Source organism: Telmatherina bonti, assembly GCF_933228915.1.
Source record: "Telmatherina bonti genome assembly, chromosome: 17".
In the NCBI taxonomy this organism is placed as follows: Eukaryota; Metazoa; Chordata; class Actinopteri; order Atheriniformes; family Telmatherinidae; genus Telmatherina; species Telmatherina bonti.
The window spans coordinates 24,981,017-25,003,126 of record NC_136615.1 but is presented as its reverse complement, the minus strand read 5'-3'; the positions used below and the strand labels follow the sequence as shown (position 1 = coordinate 25,003,126).

General features: G+C 37.2%; 1 protein-coding gene across 1 annotated transcript in view; it reads right to left on the bottom strand.

Moving 5' to 3' along the window:
• The window catches only part of galt (galactose-1-phosphate uridylyltransferase), a gene marked incomplete at both ends in the record, with an annotated part of 32,051 nt that overhangs the window by 5,700 nt on the left and 4,241 nt on the right, over positions 1-22,110 (bottom strand). Inside the window, 5 exons of the mRNA XM_079256367.1 lie at positions 860-943; positions 1,506-1,638; positions 9,859-9,981; positions 15,767-15,823; positions 16,435-16,564. Of these exons, the coding sequence (XP_079112493.1) occupies positions 860-943; positions 1,506-1,638; positions 9,859-9,981; positions 15,767-15,823; positions 16,435-16,564 (527 nt within the window). The remainder of the gene's footprint in view (positions 1-859; positions 944-1,505; positions 1,639-9,858; positions 9,982-15,766; positions 15,824-16,434; positions 16,565-22,110) is intronic.

Below are 22,110 nucleotides of genomic sequence, written 5' to 3'. Positions count from 1 at the left end.
TTGAAGTGGTAATACAGCAAGTATGAGGGTGACATCAAAGATGAGATGTTCCCATGTAATTTATTATAGCAGAGCTGATTGAAATGCACTAAGGATTATCTCACCTGTGGAGAACACACGCAGCCCCTCAACACATCTTCCCGTCACATTTGACAATATAAATAAATAAGATTTGGTATTAGTGTTGCTGCATGCCGAATGCTTTTGCGAAACTCAGAGTGAAAAAGACTAAAGAAACAAAGATATGGGGAGAAACATCTGCATGCAAAATTGTATAAATACACTGTTTAAGCATGTCCTATGGTGAATCTTGAGTCCAGCAAGACATGGAGGACAGTGAGACAAGACTTGAGAAGAAGTGCATTGAGAAGATTTTGTGGTGCTTGTGAGATTGAAAATAAGAACTGAAGGGGATTTTGAGTAATGGAAACCTGTGGGCTGTGACTGTCGCAAAAACTTAAATAGGGTGTGACAGAATATTAAAAAGCCTTTCCCCCTTTGATTCCCTAATTTGTGCTTAATTTAGTGTAGCACAAGAAGTATCTTAAAACCCCTACCGAGAAAAGACTTTACATCACATTACCGGTTACATTCACAGATGAACACACTGCTAGACTTTTAGATGTAATATAAAGCAGGTGAATTGGCTTTAAGCTGGCCTGTTAACGAGAACAGTGTCTTCTTTGAAGCAGTACATTTGAGTCACAATCCACTATGCCATCCAAAGGATAGCAGACATTTAAACTTCAGTACCAATTGTCCTCCATTTATCCATCATTACAAAAACAGCAAAGGAATATCTTCAACTTTTATCTTTAACACCCTCACACTTAAACACACTCCTGCTTTCTTGTCTCACCATGCCAGCCCATTGAGTAGGGAAAGGAGACTTCGAACAGATTGTCGTACTTTGTCAACAGACGCTTCATAATGTCAGCCAGACCTGAAAAAAAAGCAACAGAGACAAAACCAAAATGAGAAATGCTTTGTTCTTTTTCTGACAGAAGCTGTAAACTGTTTCACAGCTGGTTGGTTGTTTTCTCAGTTTTGGTTGTACTGTTGTTGCTGTTATTTTCTAGCTTTTGTATCTTGTCCCCCTCCTCTCATTCTCTGTTGTCCTCACACTCTCCCTTCCTATTTTCCACAGTAAGGTCCAGCATTAATAACTCAGCCATAACAAAAAGCGTCATTAAAGCTACAGTAAATAGAACTGTACATTTGACAGAGATAAAGCTGGTTTTAAAATCTAATGGCAAAAATGCTTAATTTAAATTGTGTGATTTTCTTAGTAGTTATACATTTCATGCCATGAACCTTCATGACCTCCAAGTCGGTACAAGTCTGTAAAATCAATCGTTTCTACTCAGAAGCTTAGATGTGTTGTAAATGGACATCAGCAATCAAACCCACAGGCCCTTCACTGAGCTGCTGAGTCACCTTAAAACAAATATCACTGTACTGCTCTCTCAGTCACACACTGCCAATACACACATACACACACTCACCCTCCCTCTCCTTAGTTGTCAGGTCACTGATTCTGAGGACATGTCGTCGTGGTAACAGCAATGTCTGGTAGGGCCAGGTAGCCCAATATGGAACGACCGCGAGCCAATCAGAATTCTCCACCACCACACGCTCCTAGAAAGACAGACAGTTCAGGTTTTTTTTTTCTTTGTTTTGTTTTTTTCTTTGTTTTTGTTGGGGGTTGGGGGGTGAATCAAACTAAAATTAACAAATAAACATGTCTTTTTATAAGCTTTAATGTGTAATAGTATTTTCTAGGAAGAATAGCAAAAGAAACCTTTTGGGGGGGGGGCAAAAGGAAAATAATAAATATGGTATTAAAAGTCAGAAAATTAATACTACAAAAACATTTTTTCAAGGCAATTAGAGATCTTTAAAAAGTTTGCCTTTCATGCCTGGCTTTAAAATATTCTTTCAAAGAAATGAAGATAAAAGAGGATATTCCTGAGAAACTGAACTCTTTAAACGTGTTTGAGATAAGACGGTTAATCCATCAGTAGATGCAGTTCAGAAAGCATCAAGTCACATGGAGAAAACTCACAGGCACGGGCGGCTATCCTGGAACGAAGGCTTATGAACAGTCATTTCAAGGTTTGAGAAATTTTGTTTAAACTATGTTATCCGAGAGCTTAATGCATGATTCCTTGGTGGGTTAACTCTACATCTTGGGAAGGATTTGGAATGTTTTTGCTGCAGGCAAAGTTAGTGATCTTCAGCAAATCGCCTAACCTTGCATTGCCATGCAAAACAACTAAGACTGCATTTGAAAGGACGTAAAGTTTCACAGAGGAGGTCATTGACTTAAAATACAAATATTTGCTCTGTAAAAATTAATAAGATGGAAACAAAATGGGATGGAGTAATAGGTCGCGTCCGTAGGCCGTATATGAAAGATGGACAAAGCCTCTGGCGGTAAAAAGTGAAGCCTATGCGAAAGTGCATAAAACTGCAGTTCCCCCTTCATCCACTAGGGGCTCCAAAACAAAGCGAATCCCCATAGACTCCAATGTTAAAAAGACCAACTTTATAGCAAAAATAAACATGTTTACAACCTGGTACAAAAATCCATTTTCGGTTTAATAAGTCAGGTTTACCTGTGGGGGGAGTGACTTTTTTCTTAACTTTAAAAGTAATTTAATGTCGAAATTCGGCATATTTAGGGCGTGTCCTTTTGATTGACAGGTACCCAATCTCCCACTTCAAGTAAGAAGAACGTAGAACCACCACGGTTTTTAGCCAGTTAACGTGTTTTAGCTTTAGCCCACTTACCTCCGTTAACTGGTTAGCTCTTGTAATATCCGGGTTAGATCAGTAATCTCTTAGCTACAGGCAACTCGGAATTTGCTCAATGTCAATCATCCACCATGATGCTTGCAGCCCTCCCTCTCAGCTCTACCTCTTTGCCAATATTTGTATTTTCCAGGCGAGACGACACACATGCCCCTGCCTAGATGGCGATAGTAGGAGCCGTCTACAGTGCTTCAATTCAGCTCTTCAGAAACCAATAGGTGATGTCATGGAGGATCCATCCATCTTTTTATATACAGTCTATGGTCCTGTTAATTATGTAATGGGCATCACAAAAGAAAAACCAAGGCATAAAATAAGTTAAAAGGAATTGATAACAAGCTGTAAAATGATAATGAGTTATGAAATCAGATGTTATACAAGGAGACAAAGTGAGTTTGTCAGGAAATGAAACAGGTCAGAGAGGATTGTCTGTTTGCTCCAAGATGCTTAATTACCATAAAGTGTTAAATGCAGAAAGTGTCTGAAGCAGAGATTTAACAAGCTGATGAGTGGGCACAAACATGACCTGACCTTGCAATTATAATCCATCAGAAATAGATTGACTTGGTGTGTGTGTATGTGTGTGTTAAAGAGATGCAGGAATATTCTGATGCAAGTCAGTTCTGGACTGAAACCTGAACAAAAACACAAAATCTTTAGCTCTAAATCTCAAATTACCGCAGGTTAACATGCGTGTTCTAAGTCAATGCTATGCTGCCATGCAAAGGCTTCAGAGAAGGAACAATTATTGGATTTTCTTACCCTACCTATGTTTGCTTGGCCCCACTGAGGAGCAGATCATTTCAACCACAACCTAAAGAACCCATACAGACGATCAGCTTATCAAATGTTTGTAAATGGAGAAAATGATAGCAGTCAACAGACACAGCGGTACAGCAACTCTGACCTTTACAGCCTTGATGTGGTTTCAACCAGCCTTGGAGAAAAATGTATGACTTTTCCACAGCTACACACCCCCTCTCCCAAACTTGGACTTATAAAATTTATGAGTAGCAGCTCAACCATACTGTATATTTTAGGGTTTTAACAAAATCAATAAGCTTAACAGAGACGATCCTTGGCCATCTCATCCAACAGTCTGTCAGCATTAGTAGTTTAATCTAAATCATGCACAACATTTCATTTCTTATTTGCTTTAAAATAGTTGTGTGAAGATATCAGTGTTGTGATCAAGCGGCAACCTCCGGCTGTTAAAAGTGAAGCCTATGCGGAAGTGCATAAAACTGAAGTTCCCCCTTCATCCTCTAGGGGCTGGCTGCAAAACAGAGCAAATCCCCATAGACTCCCATGTTAAAAAGGCCAACTTCACGGCAGAAATAAACATGTTTACAGTCTGGTACAAAAATCCATTTTCGGTTTATTGGTCAGGTTTACCTTCATGACAACTGTGCGGGGAGTGATTTTTTTTCTAACTCGCCCGTTTAAAAGTAATTTAATCTCGAAGTTTGTCATATTTAGGGGCGTGTCCTTTTGACTGACAGGTACCAATCTCCCGCTTCAAGTCAGAAGAACGTAGAACTGCGGTTTTTAGCCAGTTAACAATGTGGCTTAGCTTTAGCCCGCTTACTTCCGTTAGCTGGTTAGCTCCCGTTATCTCTGGGTTAGCTCGGTAAGCTCTTAGCTACAGAAAGCTCGGAGTTCGCTCAATGACGATACAGTCTATGCTTGTGATTCATAAAATGAGCTTCCTGAACTTCCTGTCCATTTTGTTATTCATTCATTCCTTCATTCTTTTTCCAAATTAAGGGTCACACGGAAGCTGGAGCCTATCCCAGCAATCATTGCTATGTTGACTGAAGGCAAAGTGGGGAAAGTTATGCCTGTTATTATTGTGAAAGTGAATAAATTAGACTACTGGCATACACCATATACACATGTTGACAAAACTGTTGGTATCCTTCAGTCAATGAAAGAAAAAACTCACAATGGTCACAGAAATAACTTGAATCTGACAAAAGTAATAAAAAAAATTCTATGATATTTAACCTATGAGTCAGGCATTGCTTTTCAACCAGGCTTCAACAGAATTATATAAAATTTAAACTCATGAAACAGGCCTGAAGGGTACCAACAATTTTGTCCACATATGTACCTGCAGCTCGAGGCCGTATCAAGCTCATATACTGCTGTAATCAACATTAAGCCAGGGATGATAACTGAGCAGCTGGTGGTAGCAAACTAGGAGGTGATGAAACATTCAACTTGAGGCGTAGTTAATGAGATTTGTGACCAATTTGTGCTCAACGTTAAATACACATATGTATATGGTCAGAGACTTCTGTACATTCTTGAGTTCATAAAGTGTATTTCAGTCTACTTTTAGAGAGCTTGTGAATGCGTACCCTGATGTGGCAAAGGTAGCAGTACCACTGGAAACTGTGAAGACAGTTTTGCCCGACATGAACCCACATATAAGTGTGAGGGCAGCGGATGGTCACTCTTCAGTGAGGCTCAAAAACGCAGATATTTGTTATTAATGTTATTTAACAGGAATTCCTTATAAAAATAAATGAATAACACAACATGATAAATTGTTCTTCCTATTATTTCTGAGATTTTTTTTAAAGTTGAATTTTTTTTTGTTAAAAAAACAAAAAAAATAAAATAAAAAACAAATGACACTCATAACATTTGTCATCATTTTGTCATTTCTTTTGGCGTAAATTGAGAGAACAAAAATTACATTGGCTCCAAATCGCAGCTCAAGAAAATTGGAAGTCCGTGTTGGTCATCTGTTATGGCTGATGACAAAAAGGAGATATAAAGGTGAAAAAAAAAAAGAACAGCCTCAATCTTGAAAAATTACATTTCAGTCAATCCCTACTCTATTTGGCATTGGCACAGTAAGGCTGGCCCTCATTATATCTGGGCTGATAGTTATCAAGCAGAAGCTAACTGCTTTGATTACACGCTGGCTGAAAATAATTGTATTATTCCCTCATTTGACTCATCTCCTTTTATTCCAGTTAGTAGTCAACTGTGTTCCGTTACTACCACAAATTGTGATCTTGATTCCTACTTCAGTGGCTGCAACTTAAACTTGAAATCCAACCCAATTATTATCTTACCGGAAGTCATTCAGGTGCTACATATGTGTATTTATTATCTACTCTCCCCATAAAGTGCAGCATATAGTCAGGCTCTCTTCTTTCTATGAATAAAAATACAGAAAATAGACCACAATTAGTCATTTTTTACCGTGTTTAAACACGTGTTTCTGGTTTCTTCCAAGGGCTAAAGCCTTCAGCTTCACTGCAGAAAATAATTAAATTAGAATCTTTTAAACTGCAATTTCACCAAGTATCTGACTTAAGCATGCAGTAAAGCATTAGAAGATTCGTCTCGACTGAAAACCTGATAAGCAGTAATCAGACACCCAAGCAGAAAGAGTCAAAGTGTACAAGGCAATAAATCTCTCTCAGGTTTAAACAATACTATCCGGCAAGGTATTAATGCATAATTAATGGATCAACAGGGAATATTGTAGGGTTTTAGGACCTGTAGAAGAAAACACTAAATAAATCATAAACTGTCTGGTTGTTCTACTGATGTGCATTACTTGTAAAGTTTTTTTTTGTTATGTTTTTTTTTTGAGCTATGCCACTTAGGGCACATTTACATCAGCCTTTTTGATTAAAATCCAAGTCTGTTTGCTCGGATAGTCCGCTTTGTGTGGGAAGCTGTGAAAATGCAAAAAAAAAATTCTGATTCGAACCAAACAAGGGGACTCAGTCCACCTACAAATGCAGGTCTTAGCTAATTTCAAGCCGACCAAATACAGGAAGCGGACTACAAAAAAAGTCAATTCCTGCTGTGTATTGTGGGTAAATACATAGCGATGGTATTAAGAGTCCTCTGCTTCGTCTGTTGTTCATACTGCGGTCCTTCTCGCAGTGTATTTCTGCAGTATATTTCCATAAGACAAAATAAAAAACCCAAAATAGCAATACTTTCACGCTCTACCTCTCAACAGTTTTCTTCCTTCTTCCTTCTTCTTCACGCAGGTTTAGTCCTCTTTTTTGCTAGATAGTAGTGCAGCGCCACCTTTGGTGAGAATGGGGATACATTATTGTAAAGGTTTGGTGCATTTGAGCAAAGTGCAGTGTGAACGTAGTCTGAATGGATACATCCCTCTACAACTGAGTCCACAATCAGACCGAGTCTAGTGGACTATCCTGATGTGAATGCGCCCTTAAACAACTGTTTTTACTGTCATATTCAGCAAAAGGTGCAATATTTGTTGATATTTCTTTTTTGTTTTTTCTTAAGGAGGTCAAACTTTCTCTTTTTCACTCTTTAGTTGCTCTTGCATGATCTGATTTAGTCTTTTTGGTCTTCCAACAGGATTACAAAGGAGCAGAATGAAGATGGAAAACTGAGATGTGGACAGAAAGAGGAAGTGGAGGGTGTGCTACATCACACACCTCACAGACAGTCAATCCCAAAGAGTTTTATTCAATTAGCGAAGAAAGTTTTTGTTTCAAAGTCAAGAGTGTCACCAGGGACCTAAAGCCCAATTCAGACTCCTCTAAACACTGCAGTGTGCCAATTTAAGGCCCTAACCTCAGGTCAGAGAGACAGGAGCAAAGACTGGGAGACACATAAGCGCATACACTTAGGAGTAACGGAAAAGGCGTTCTTGCGCACACACTCAAGTACGCGCCTCTGCTTCCGCTCTGATTTTATAAAGGTCAGTCCCCAAGAGTAACAGTCTATAAGGTTCAAGTGTCTACTCTGCTCTTCTCCAAATCTTACTGTTATCCTCCCCTATCACATACACACTCCTAATCCCAGAAGAGCAGATCTGCCCATTCCCTAAATGAATCAGTTATTTTCTTCTTACGTCCACATCTTATTTCTTTTTCTGTGACTGGCATCTCTGATTGCATCTCTCGATTCTTCTGTGTTCTGTAAATGTTTGTCATCCAACCACTGCTTCCATCATACTTTGTGCTTATATTTTTTCTTTAGCTTTCTTTGCATTTTATAGTCAATGACTTGTTCTCTTTTCAACTGTTTTTAAGGACCATTAAAATGTTGTCATCTCCAAAGTGGAGGTTGTTCGGGCGGAGTTTGTCTGTAGATGGTACATGTAGATGGTAGATGTTACATACACTAACAGCCAAACCAGACTTCAGCCATTAGAGAAAACGCTAATTTCTTCAATAATATCAAAACTATTACAGCCATTTGCTTCATCTTGATGACTAAGGTTATGTTTCCAGGGTCAATGATTCCAAATAAGACAGGGCATCTATGCTGATGATGGAAACAGAAACATATTAGTTTAACATATACTTAAGAGTATTAGTATGAGGTTTGCTAAATGTGGTTGTTGGGCCTTTCAGGGTTTTTCTGAGCTGAGTGAGTCTATGGCTTGGCAGAGGTCTGTGCTCTCTGCTTCAAGTTAAGTCAATGAAAAGCTGTAATTCAAGATAATAACATAATAAAACAGACTTTACTTAAGAATGACTTGACCTGCACCACCTTTGTGTGAAAAGGCTAATCAACAGAGAAATTGCAGCGTTTGTTCCAGGAAACAGTTTATGACCTCCAGCCATAACAGTTATGATGTTAACAATGCAAATAACAATAATAGAAGATGTGTTAGCATACTACGCAATCTTGTGTAAATTTTAAAAATGTGAATTCTTCTAGTTTTGCCCACTGAGCCTTTTCTTTTTGTTTGTTTTTTTAATTCTGTAATAGTTTTAAGACTCATTAATCTGTTAAATCTGGATTGAACCTAAATTTATAAATAACAATTTGAAAAAAAAAAATGACTGTAAACCCAATCCTGTTGCCTTGGACAAGTGGAATAAACTGAACAGATGAATACCTTTGTAAATTATTTGACTTCTGACTTCTTCTTGTACTTAAATTCAGTATAATGATTCATGATAATGGCTCTTATCTCAGCACTAACACACACATAGCTGAATGTATGCATGCATACACAGCAAGTATATTCCAGCCCATAAAGAACTAGTACATAACTCTGGACAACACTTGCCAGTTTCAAGGGTTTTTATCTCTGAAAATAATTGGGATCATGATACCAGAAGTTAATAAAAAAAAAAAAAAAAAAAAAAACTGTTTCTCCAGAGTTTAAGGTACACGTTCACTCGTGTGTCAAGTTTAATTTGCCAGCAGGTGTGTGTTCACTAATAATTTTGCCAACATCCTACAGGGAGTGTGCTGTCTTCCGTGGTTACAGCTACTGATGCCCCAAACACACCAGGAGAAAACACACACATACACAGAGGATTTTCCTCATCTTCATGCAGGTTGAAGACGGAAGCCACCGCATTATGCTAATGAGCATCTTTGCTGTCCAATCACACGCATCACTGACTGGGAGACAGGCAAAGGATGGGAATTCAAGAGAGAATGATGGTGTAAAAGAAAGAGTGTGATTCATGAAGGTAAAGGATGAAGTAGATACATGAGAGAAGTGAAATATAAGGCTTCGTTTTCACAGGTATTTTGCATTTTGAGACATTTTTCAAACTTTGCCACACAGTTAACTAAACAACTCTTAAACTGGGTAAAGATAATAAAATCCAGTTTTTTATGAATAAATTTATGAAAGCAAGCCAGACTAAGTACTTTGTTCAACCACTTTAAAATAAAAACAAAAACATTATAGTATAATTTGACTTGACATGTCTGGCCTCTGTATTTGTTACTTTGTTACCAGATTAATCAAATGTAAGACAAGAGACAATGTTTCCTCTGTAATATATTGTTAATGCCTTTCCATCAGTCCTGGCGAACCAAAACTTGACTTAATTTGCATTTTGTTTCCAATACTAAAAACTGTGGAAGCAAATGAGAATATGAAGTAGTATTATTTTATGTACTGCATGTGCAAATAGAAAATAGTTTTATTATGAGTTGGGCCTATAAATAAGAATCCTCATCCTATAATCACATTGCATTATATTACAAATATATTAAAGATACTTTCTGTTTTAAAAAAATCATCAAATAATTAAATTTTCCTTTATATGTGTGCTCTACCTTTCTGTCAGCCTCTTGTTTGGCATACTGCAGCAGCAGCGGTTCTCCATGTTTTTCATAATACATCCTCTGGCAGCGGTCAGACAGAGCCGGCTCATTGGGCAGAAAGTTGCTAGCCCACACCTATGATGACACAGAAATCAAGAGGAAGGTGTGAGACGATGATGAGACGGGAAACGATTAGCTGCAGTACAAATGATTACAAAGTGAATTATGATCTTACTTCAGGTTAATGAGTTTAAACAGTTGTAGTTTGTACAAATTAGAAGTTTTCTTGTTTATTTCTTTGCTGCTCTGTGATCAAAAGTGAGCACGGTCTGTTGGAAAACACTAAAGATGCTTACTTCTTCACAGAATTTAGCTATATTTGGGATAAAATCTGTGAATATTTGATGAAGAGCTCATTTGCATTGTCTGCATGAGTCACCGTGAGTTAAACGTCATGACAACAGCGCCTCGGCTCTTCTGTCTCTTCAGCATTATATTTGCACCGCTGTTGCCTCTACGTTTCATCTACTTTCATACACTCCAGTCCTCAAAACTTTCCATGTGTCTTATTCTTTCCTTTCATCACCCAGAAAGTCTGTTCAGTTCACCTGCCTCAGTGTTCAAGCTGACTTTGATTCGGCTATAATCAGAGGCTCATGTTACGACCCGTCTACAACCTGCTCCCCCTCAGACCTGTATCGACTGCCTGCCTACTACTTGTCACACTGTGAGCCAGTTATCCGTTCTTCTTTCTAGGTTTCTCCAATCTCTCCACTACAGCCTGTGTGTTTCTTAATAACACAGCACATCAAACGTGTTTATCATAAATTCAAGCCAAACTCCCTAACACAAGTAAGCTGCATGTAAGGTTTCATTCTACTCTACTTGCTCTGTGTATGATGTAAAAACACTACATACTTCATGAAAACATCGAATTCAATCAACACTGACATGCTGTTAAAGTTTGAGTGATATTCAGTGTGCCTTTGAAGGCACGCAAACATAGAAACCTATGTTCTTATCTGTGGTAATAAGTCTACAACAACAACAACTGACATGTCTAAAATAGCTTTTCTGCCAGTCAACAGAGAAAACACAGTGCTGAAACTTTGCCTTCATCAGCCTCCAACTGGTATTTTTTCCTCACACTGCATTCACATTAAACAGCACGCCGGAATTATCTCTAATTGAGAAAGTGAGCATCCCTGGAGAAATTTGTCCGATACTCGACAAGATATGAGATAGCTGCTGCATTTATGTAAAAGATTCCTCTGCATTACTCATCGCAGCACTGCTTTAGCTTTGGGGCTTGGTTCAAATTTGGATCAGAGAGCTTTAATGGGCAACAAAGACCATCAAGGCAGGCATTTACATTCAGCATGTTTGTGCTTTAGAGGCTATAGGAAGTAAAATTATAGTGGTCTGTTAGTCAGCATCAATACAAGGTAAACAGAGTAAAAGATACTGTTACCTTCACGCTCAATGAGTGGACCTTTCACCAGAATATTGATTCATTGTTTGTCTCCTATTCTAGCTTGTTATTTTTATATCTTCACAACAAACTACTTCATTTTAAGGAAGTTCTGCTTTCTGGATGGGCTCATAGTGCTGAAATCTACATCATGTAACACTAAGTGGAGGAGGACAAGTAGTATGCAAAGGTGCCAACATTTGTAATTTTATCTGATGTGTAATCTACCAAAAAAGAAAACTGTTGATCCTCAGAGAAAAAATATAAAAATACTTGGTAAAAATGAAGAATGCAACAGTTTTACACAAAATCCAACTTCTAAAAAGGTATTTTATACATCCACCATAGACTATTAAAATTCATTGTTGTTCTTCAACTGCAAAACTGCTGTATATGTAGCACTTCGCAGCAAACTGTACAAGCAGATAGCAACTCAAGTTTAAACAGGATATTACTATTCCAAAGGCATATGTTTTCCTTCTTCCACTTTCATAAAAATACACAGAGCTCTGCTCCTGTGAGACCAAAGTTATCAGAAGCTTTGCTGCCTCAAGACCATGATTAACATTTTTTGTCCGTAATTCTTTAAAGTTTTAGATCCATGCCTTCTAAGTTTTTGCCCTGGAGGGGCTGTCTGGCACACACACTCTCTCTCATACACACAAGTTATTTAAACTTATGTAAACTACTTTTTCTCCTACTTTGATGTTGTGAGAGAAATAAGTAGAAACTACCAAACCAATGATTAAAAACAAAATTAGTTCAGTTGTTTAAACTTTTAAAAAGCTTGATTTAAGCTGTGACTCAAATTCCATTTAGTGTTCGTCTAGTGAACTACACAAAATGAAAATACATATATATTTCAATCTGTCAACAAATAAATGAGCTCAAATAAAAATATACCAGTAGTCTTTCGTGCAGACTTTTTAGTCATGGATGTCTCTTTCTTAGCTTTCAGCCTCGTTTTTCTGAGGCGACATACTGCCATCTGTTGTTGACTTCTACATTTCTGTGTATGGAAACCTTTCAACACAAACCCAGACGGCCCATTTCCATTCATTTTTGTTACAAACCAAAATAACTATTTAGCTCAGAAGATTTTTCCTTGATGACTTGCAGAAGAAAAGTCGAATGATCAATGCAGCTTCACCAAAGCTTAATGTGCACTTTAACATACTCCAGCTGTTTTTTTTTTTGTTTTTTTTTGTTGTTTTTTTTTTTTTAAATAAACCTGTTAAACATATGTTCAGCTACTATCTATAGTTTTGGTTTATTTTCCATGGTTTAAACCATTCGGATGACATTTGTTAAAATTCAGCATATAACTATGGCTCAACTAAGCATCCTTTTACTTTTGTAAATTTCCCTCCTGTTTATGTGCTTTTTCAAACACTTCACTGTGATCTTACAGTTTTACTGAAAATGCTTTTTTTTTTTTTTTATTCTGTGTTGTTAACGTTGCCAGAGTCCTCCTACCAGGGAAGACAACATGAAAAAGAAAAAACATTTGGTTTGTAATAAAGGTGTGACTATGCATACATTTTTACCCAAAATGTGACAGACTGTTGCATCTCATTTCTGAATGAGGAGTCAATTAACAGCCTCTAAACTGAGACTTTAAAGCCACAAAACTTGTGCTTTTTCCAACTCATCTCAAATCCATTGTCAAAGCGTGTGAAGGAGCTGCATCTCAGACGTGTAAATTGGACCAGTGTGACAGATTGGAATGTGCATATGTGATAATAGTGTTTATTTTTTGTGATGATGATGGTCCACCTAGAGCTGCTGAATGGTGTGTATGTCTCTGCTTACTAACTGAATACATTTAAGAAAATAGTTGGCATATCACACAAATATAAATTTATTAATTTTAAAATCCATATCTCATGAACATATGCATACAGGCAGGCATGCTAATAGCTACAATACACACATAGAATTTCACAGAGCGCCTGCTAGCAGACACAAAAAGGAAAGAGGAAGCTGCAGTTCATTCCGGTCGTATTAGTAACTGGTAGTCATGTATGACAGCTTCTGGAAATGTCCCATAAGCCCCTTTCAGGCTACTCATAAACTTGTATTTAGAGTGCAATCCAAAGTATATAACCTGTATTCAAGATTTAAAATGGCTTTTCAGTAGCAGCAGGTGTGACTAGGCTCAGGCACCAATCAGCACTGACAGATGCCCATTTCTAAAGCGGGTGCTCTAATTGTGGCTGCAAATTTAATTTAACTTTATACACACTTTTAAACACAGACTACAACCACATGCTTTACTTAAAAACAATTTTTGCACATAAAAAAAAACAAGTCTTCACTTAACAAAAATACAAAAAACCAAACACCTGATCATAATCTATCTCTTACATGCTGTTATGTGCATACACACACATCATGCGTGCACCAACACAACCATCCACACTCCCCATCATATTTTCCACTATGACCTCTAGCTATAGCTAATACAGTAATAAACATCTGGCTTGATACTGGTGTGAGAAAACATCTTGAGAATCCAACCACACTGTGCACAAGCCCACTAAACACCACAGAGGCCACAACCACTGAAAACCACCCAGATTATTGCAGTGCAGGGTCCATACCACAGCTCTACGGCTGCAGTGCAGGACCCTCAGTCCCCCAGCAATCACTGCAGCAACAACCCTATAGACTAAGCAGACATGGCTCGAAGCACAAAAGATTCCCAAGAGGAAAACACTGGCGTTAAAGATACTAAACAAAAAGACCAAATAAAGGCACCAAGTATTAAATATAGATTAGACAACAAAAAGGATGTATTTAGGTCAAAATAATGTAAAATAAAAAACCCTAAAGATATCTGTATCTATCTATAATATTATATAATTGAATACATAAAAAAATCAATCTAAAAATTATGATAAAATTGTTTAATTAAAAAAATAAGCTTAAAATAAGGTTCTGAGGTTCTTTGGCAGGATATTCCACATTCAAGGTCCATAGTGATGGACATTCAAGGTCCATAGTGATGGACATTCAAGGTCCATAGTGATGGACATTCAAGGTCCATAGTGATGGACACAGGTTACATAGGAATAAGAACAGTACAAGAGACACCTGTCATACTAGTTAGTCTACTTAACAAAACGTCCTTGGTGGAGGTAATTACAAGATTTATTTTTACTGGTGTTTATCTGTTTGTGTTAAAGATAACTCAAAAAGTTATGGACGGATTTTCATGAAATTTTCAGGAGTTGTTGGTAATGTGAAAAGGAAGAACTGATTTAATTTGGCAGTGATCTGGATCCAGGAACTTCTAAAAGGAATCTTTAACATTGTGTTTGGTTTGCGCTCTCCAAGTGCTTTTCTAGTTTATCTATGAAAAGCAGCGTTTAAATCTCGTAGAACCAGAACAGAAAGAGTCCAAGCGACACTGGAGTTCAATAATAATCTTTAGAGAAGTCATCTCAAAACTGTGGTTTGTCCTAAAACCAGATTGATATTTTTGTAAAAATACCATGTTAGAAAAGAGTGGAACTGCATAAAAGACCAGCTTTTTCTATAATTCATTTCAGAGACAGTAAATCAAAATACAGGTTGGTATATATCAAGTATGTTGAGATCTATTACTCTTCTACAGAGGGGGTCTTATTGCTGCTGCCTTGTAGGCAGATGGGAAATTATTGATCTGAAAAAGTAAAATTACTTCCTTTAAAAGCTTGTTCTCCAAAAGTAACATAGAAGTTATATCTAATAGGCAGGCTGTTGGCTTTAATTGGAAGACACCTCAACCAAGCATTTTTATATCAACCAGGACAAAACTCTTCAGTGTTTCCTCTGGTGAAAACAATGAGAACTGTAACAATTGTAAAAAAAAAAATTCTAAATAAATTGGAAATTTAGTTTTCCTCCCTTACCTCTCGGCTCTCCTGTAATTTCTTTTCTGTCTCTTAATTTCATTATTTCTCTATGGTGGTGTGGGGTCGAATCAAATCGGGACAAAAGCTTATTGTCACAGCCCTGTTAAATATCATTAAAAATTTCTGCAACCTCCAAAGTAAAATATTGTTACCACAGAGTTCTCACTGGGGTCTTGTGTTGGATAAAACTGGTGATATTAAAAAATACAAGTAATGGTCTGACAGAAGCAGTGTTTCTCCGACCAAACATATGGCGTGATGCCCGCCCCCCTTGTAAGAGAAGACAAAATTATCAGCTTTTTTGAAAACACAGCTAGGTTTACATCAGAATAGCAAGCTATTGAAAACTTTACTAAACCAGCAAATATGTACGTGTTTTATAAATTTCAATGTCAAACAAAAAGAAAAAGAAACACTAATGGCCAACAGGCGATTGGTGTTTTCAAATATGGGAGCCTCTCATTGAAAAAAAAGCACAAAAAACAAATATGAAACCAAAATTTATATAACAATAATAAATTCCTGATGCATGTGCGTGTGTATTTCCTACCTGGCAGTGAGGATGGGGATTAGAACAACCCATCATCGCGCCCTTATTTTCGAAGATCTACAAACAGAAAGCAAGAGTACATGGTAATAGTGGTTTTTTTTTTCTTTTTAAAAAGGAAGAAAGCAAACAAACTGAAAGACTGAAAAACTTTCTCTGCTAAATTGGTTGTTCTATTAAAATAATTACTAAATGTATCACTTAAGTTTTGGTATCTTGTTTGATTTAGCAACTCAGTGCAGTGATTGCCCATCATTTTTGTTATTTCAAGGGGCTAAAGTTTCTTGATTTATTTATCCAGTGCATTGTAGCAGGAGAGCCTCAGAGGTCTAAATCTATAAATAAGCATAAATATTCTGAGGGTGTTATACAAGGACAATTGAATTGCTAGTCAAAGTTTTACTTCTTATCCTGTATGAATCCATATCCTTCTCCTGCTGCTGCTGTTTGAATATGTGAGTTTGCCCAGAGGCGACATTAAATAGTTACTCAATCCAATATAAAACACATTAAAATGAAAAATTGGACAGAGCACAAAACTGAATGTTAAGTGACTCTAGAGAATGGTGAAAAAGTCTGCCATAGTTCACAGGGAACTGTAAGAAAAGTGCAGGGAAAAAATGTGATTAATAGTGTGAAAATGATTGAGAATGAGAGTGTGTTACACATACCTGAACCCAGGGGTAGATAGCACCGAGTTCCTCTACGAGTTCTGCCCACTTGTCAATCACCTTGACAACCTCTTGTTTTTTCATGATGGGGAGGGTGACATCAGACCAGGGATGAAAGCACATGACTTTACTAAAAAAGGAACAGACGAAGAGAAGAGAGGCTGTAGAAAGAGGGTAGGATGGTGGATGTGATCTGTCACGATGGATTATGTGAGACACGACTCTCAGTGTGTTACGGAGTCAATCTTTTATCTGTGCGTTCAAAATGGCGAAAGAGCTAAGACATTAACTCTGGATTAATTTACCCTGTTCTTTATAAGATAACGGATTTGTTTAGGTTAGCAGGCAGCTTTTCAACAAAGTGTTGTGAAATGGTTCTCTGGGAGTTCTCCGTGCTTTCTAAATGTCTTTCAAAGTTTATCTTTGGACTTTGGCTGCCTTTTGTTGAGCAACTTGGCACTGTACTAAGACTCATTCAAGGGTTTAAAAAAAAAAGATCTAAATCAAGGGATGGCCAAGTGTTGTGTGTATGTAGTATGTCTTTAGGATGTTTAAGGACTACTGGACAAGTGAGTGACAAGAACAGCTCCTCTACTAACTTTTTCCACTGAGGCTTTCCCCAACAGCTAAGTCAGCATTCCTCTTTACTCCAGTCTCTTTTCAAAGCCATCTCCAGACAGTAAAAGTCAATCTAGTTGTGATTCTTGCTGTGTCACTCTTTTTTCTTCCCTTCCTTCAATAATGTCGCCCTGCGTTTCATGGATGAATGAGCCATGGTGCACATATAAAATGCCTAATGTGTTGATATCCAGTTTCTGGCATGTGACGCAGTTCCGTAAAGTAAAATGCTGCTGCAACGTGATGCTCCGGGATAGGAAAAAAAAAAAAAGAGTTGTGAAGTGCTATCTCTCAGCCTCAGGACACTGGAAGGCAATGATGGCTCCAGGACTGTACATTATACATGACAATGTATAATGTATCATGTCCCTCAAAATGAGTCTGAAGCACAGCGTTTGAAGGTTATAACATTATGTAGGCTTACTTTAAGAAAGATGAGGAAAAAAAAAAAAAAACGGGTCTGAAGCAAACTCTTCAGACGACCCAGCTATTGTTCACTGAAGCCTCATCACAAATGGTCCCCATGGAAGCACAGCTGACAAGAAGCCAATCTTAAGAATGGGAAACAGATATAAAAGGCTGCTGAATGCCAAATGACACATGAACTGGACTGAAAAAAATCCCTGGCAAAAGTTCTTGTAGCCTGATGAATCCTCTCCAAAGCCCGGACCTCAATACTATTAAAGCAGTCTGGGACATCTTGACCCAGAACAAAACAAAAGCCAGCCATCATCCCTTGTACAGCTCTGAGAAGTCCATCTAGAAGCCTGGAGAAGAAGTCCTAGGAAGACTACTTAAAGAAATGACAAGAAAGGCTGCCTAAGAGGTTTCAGGCTATGGATAAATGTGATCACATGAAATATTGACTTCCATGCTTGTCAAAATTATAAAAATTCAATTTTTGTTTAATTTACTGTATTTCCATTCATGTTGGCACATGTCTCTATTAATCACGCATTGATTTCCTGTTTTCCTGGAAATATGTGGAGAGTAAGGGTGGCTCAAGACTTTTAAACAGTGCTGTAATAAATCTAAAAAACACTGATACAATAGATCCTGTGGTCACCAGATACTGATTTTAGCCAATAGGATATCATGACCATCAGTCAATGTGTAAAGCATGTCTTGTCTAAGTCAGTTTCTAACTGTAATTACAAGAAACCTTTAAAATAAATAAGAGAAAAGTGCTGCTAGACACAAAATCCTCTGCAGATTATCACGGCCCTGATTTTACCAGACTGAAGGCAGTGTGGCATTTTGGAAAAAGTCTTTTTTTTTTTTTTTTTTTTTTTTTTTTTTTTTTTACCAGGCAGGTGCTTAAGATCAAATTATCTCTTTACAAGCATGGCCTTATCAACATGGCAACAGTAATACATGGGAGAGGGGATTACACAGGACGAAGCATTATACTATGCCTAACAATTTTAAAACACACACACTAAAACATTAAAAAAAAAAAAAAAAAAAAAAAAAAGACTTTCACTCAGATATCCTGCAGCAAAACACCTGCCTGTCCCCATGTCTTCCAGCAACAGTAAAGTATTTATCTCGCTTCTTATTGTTTTACCATTTCCAGATGCAGTTCAAATGTTTCGCCTCATCTGGCTCATCTTGCTCTCTGTTTGTCTATTATTTATCATTATGTTTTTGTTTTGTTTTTCTGCTTGTGATTTGGTAATAAATGTGCAGTTGGTGTCTTTAATTTATATATATATATGTATATATATATATATATATATATATATATATATATATATATATATATATATATATATATATATATATGTGTGTGTGTGTGTGTGTGTGTGTGTGTGTGTGTGTGTGTGTGTGTGTGTGTGTGTGTGTGTGGTAAAATCATAGCTTTCATGTCTTTTTTAAAAAAGAAAAAAATAATCATCATCTTTGGATTGAATTAATGCTTTTTCCTTTGAAGTTCTAGTTTGGGTTGTTTTTTGTGGATACACTGAAAATTAACTTAATATATCAGTCAGCACTGAGGTTTTCTAACCCTAATTTAGATGAATGTTTACCCTTGTGAATTACACCTCACAATTTTACAATTTACTTTTACAAGCTTACAATTGTAAGTTGAATTCAGTGATTTTTTTTTAGACCCGATTTAACAAAAACTGAAGCCACCTGGTTGGAGGAAACCAAATTAAAAGGAAATAAATTAGCATTACAACAATAATATGAAATACAACCAAATCTTTGACAGCAATTCAAGTTATATCATTATTTCTTTCTCATTTGCCTGTTACAAGAGGATTTCAAAACATTAACCAGAAAACTAATGGAAAAGCAGAACACCACACTGAAAAAATGAACAATAAAATAAATAAAGATTTAATTTGCCAGTGCAGCCAAACTTTCTGCCAATTCTCACCCTACAGACTTGACTTTTTCCCAGAAATGACAGCACCAGAGGTTAACACAGCTAAGGATGCTAAAAAGAAAATTAAATCTAACTTTTTAAAAATGATTGGAACGTTGTAAACTGGCAGATGTGACTTGGACAGACTTTCTGCTTTCAAAACAAGTCGCATGTTCCTGTGTGAAGGCTTTGCCTCGGACGTCCATCAAATCTAAGACTTTTTTGGCTTCCATTTAAAAAAACATAAGCTTTGTGCAACCACATGTTCCTGCATCTTAACCAATTTGCTGCCATACTAGATGTGTGAGGATTAAATGTACATCCTAAATGTCTCCACAGACGGAAGAAAATCGTGTGTTCATGCCAATGTTTGCTCCCAGGTTTATGCGCAGCAATGAGGCAAACAAATGCGACTGTCAGAGTCTGTAAAATACTATTTCTATTGACAGTCGGGCTCTTCTGAGACACAAGCAGCTACAACATGATCAATAATTGAACATGACTTTGGCGTTTATGCTCTGAGCAAAACTGAACGGTCGTATTATGAATTGTTCATGAGAAGGCTATTACACAAGCTGGGAGCCGTTAGTGTTTCAGTTTCAGAGCTCATGCCAAAATCAACAAGCATCTGAAGTGGAACGAAGTCACACAGGAAGAACTCTAATAAACATTCATCATCTGGAGCAGTTTGTAAAGTTTTAACTCTTGAGAAAATTTTACAACCAATTCCGAAACATCAGAAGCCTATTTAGAAATGTTAGAAAAAAAGCAATTATTTTCAAATCTCGTGAACATATTTCCCATAGAACATACACAACATAGACATCAAAACAGACATTTTACCATTTCATTAAAAATATGAGCTCCTTTTGGCATTTGATGGCAACACATTTTGGATTTAGGTTTTAGGAAACAGATCAGTATCCTGGCTGGGTAAAGCAGAAGCATTTCAAAGAGCCTCTCAGATGTAAACGTGAGCAGAGATTCACCAAACTATGGCAAAACGTCTTAAAAAAAAAAAGTGTTATTTCAGAAAATGATTCTGATTGTAAAACTGCAAAGACTGAAGACCCGACCATCTGTGTAAAATATCACCATGGATGTTCATGATCTCCAGGCCCTCACGCAACGCTGCAAAAAGGCATGATTCTCAATAGGAAATCACTGCATGGTCTCAGGAACACTCCCAGAAATCACTGTCTGAACCATTTGTCATGGAGTCTACTAATCCAGGTTAAAGCGCCATCACTTACAGAAGCAGTCATATGTGAACACAATTCAGAAATGCCAGCTGTTCCATTTAATTGCTGTTTAAAATGATCGGACACACAGTGGAAAACTGTTCTTTTTGTAAACTATGGACACTGTCCTGTAGGCTAAAGAGGAGAGGGCCCATTCTGTTGCATGGGGTTGCATTAGTGCCTAAGAGGCATGGGCAGTTTACACATCTGTGAAGGCACATCTGCACAGGCACACAGGTGACATCTGCTCCCATCCACACGACGCTTCTTTCAGGGAAGGCTTTGCATATGTCCTATTTTACTGAGCTGGGGATAGAGTGTTTAAACACACAATACGTTCTTCATAAGAACATGGCTTGACAGAAGACTTTGTGTGTTGAGCTGGACTTCATTCAGTCCAGACCTTTCACCAACAGAAAAAGCACATTGAATCATGAAAAATAAATAAAGAAATAAAAACTGTCAACAAAGACCCTGAAATGTGGAGCAGATGGAACAGAAACTCTGGTCTTCGAAGGCTGCAGATCTGCCAGTTTTAGATGTCTCACTGCTCCAACACACCTGATTCAATGAAACATCTCTTGTCAACAGTTCTGTCAAAGCATGTTGACCCATTAATCTGATTCAGGTCTGCTACAGTGGAAAAAAAATCCAGAAACTGCAGGACTGTGTCTCTCGAGGACTGACTGAGCTAGAATCCCACATTAGACCAGAATGGGACACCATACCTCTCCCAAAACTCCCAACAACTGGTCTCCTCGCTTCCCAAATGTTTAAAGACAGTTGTTAAAGCAAGAAAGGATGCTACACAGTGGTAAACATGACCAAGTTCTAAAGATATGGAAATTTAACATGAGCTAATATTCTAAACGACATTGTCAAATTTCTCAGTTTTGATTTTTTTTTTTTTTATGTTCTTACATGAATTAATTACAGGTTCATCAGATTCCAATTTGCATTTGGTTTTGATTTACATTTTACATCCTAACTTTGTTGGTATTGGGAGTGCCTTTCGTCATATGTACCTGTCTTTGGTTATTTAACTTTGTGTGTAATCACAATTTTCACAAAAATAACTTTACAACAGAAAACATTTAGTGTTAATTTGAATGACAACTAACAAATTTCCCATGATTTTAATTAAACTTCAAAGAGAACTGATTAAATTATTTCATAAATTACCTGTTAATAACTGCCACATCAGCAGAATTTTTCTAGGATTTAACAATGACAGAAAATGAAATATAGTGAGGGAAAAATCTTTTGTCACAGCAGTGCTGAATGGCGGTGTGTGAGTGAGAAGAGATGATATGATAAATCATTCCGATATGTTTTATCTTTCCCTGCAACCTAGTTTTGCTTCTGTCTTTTAAGGCCCCCTGTAAAAAAGAAAAAATCCTGGTTCCTGTGTTGTTTTCCCCTCTAATTGGCTCTGTGGATGTT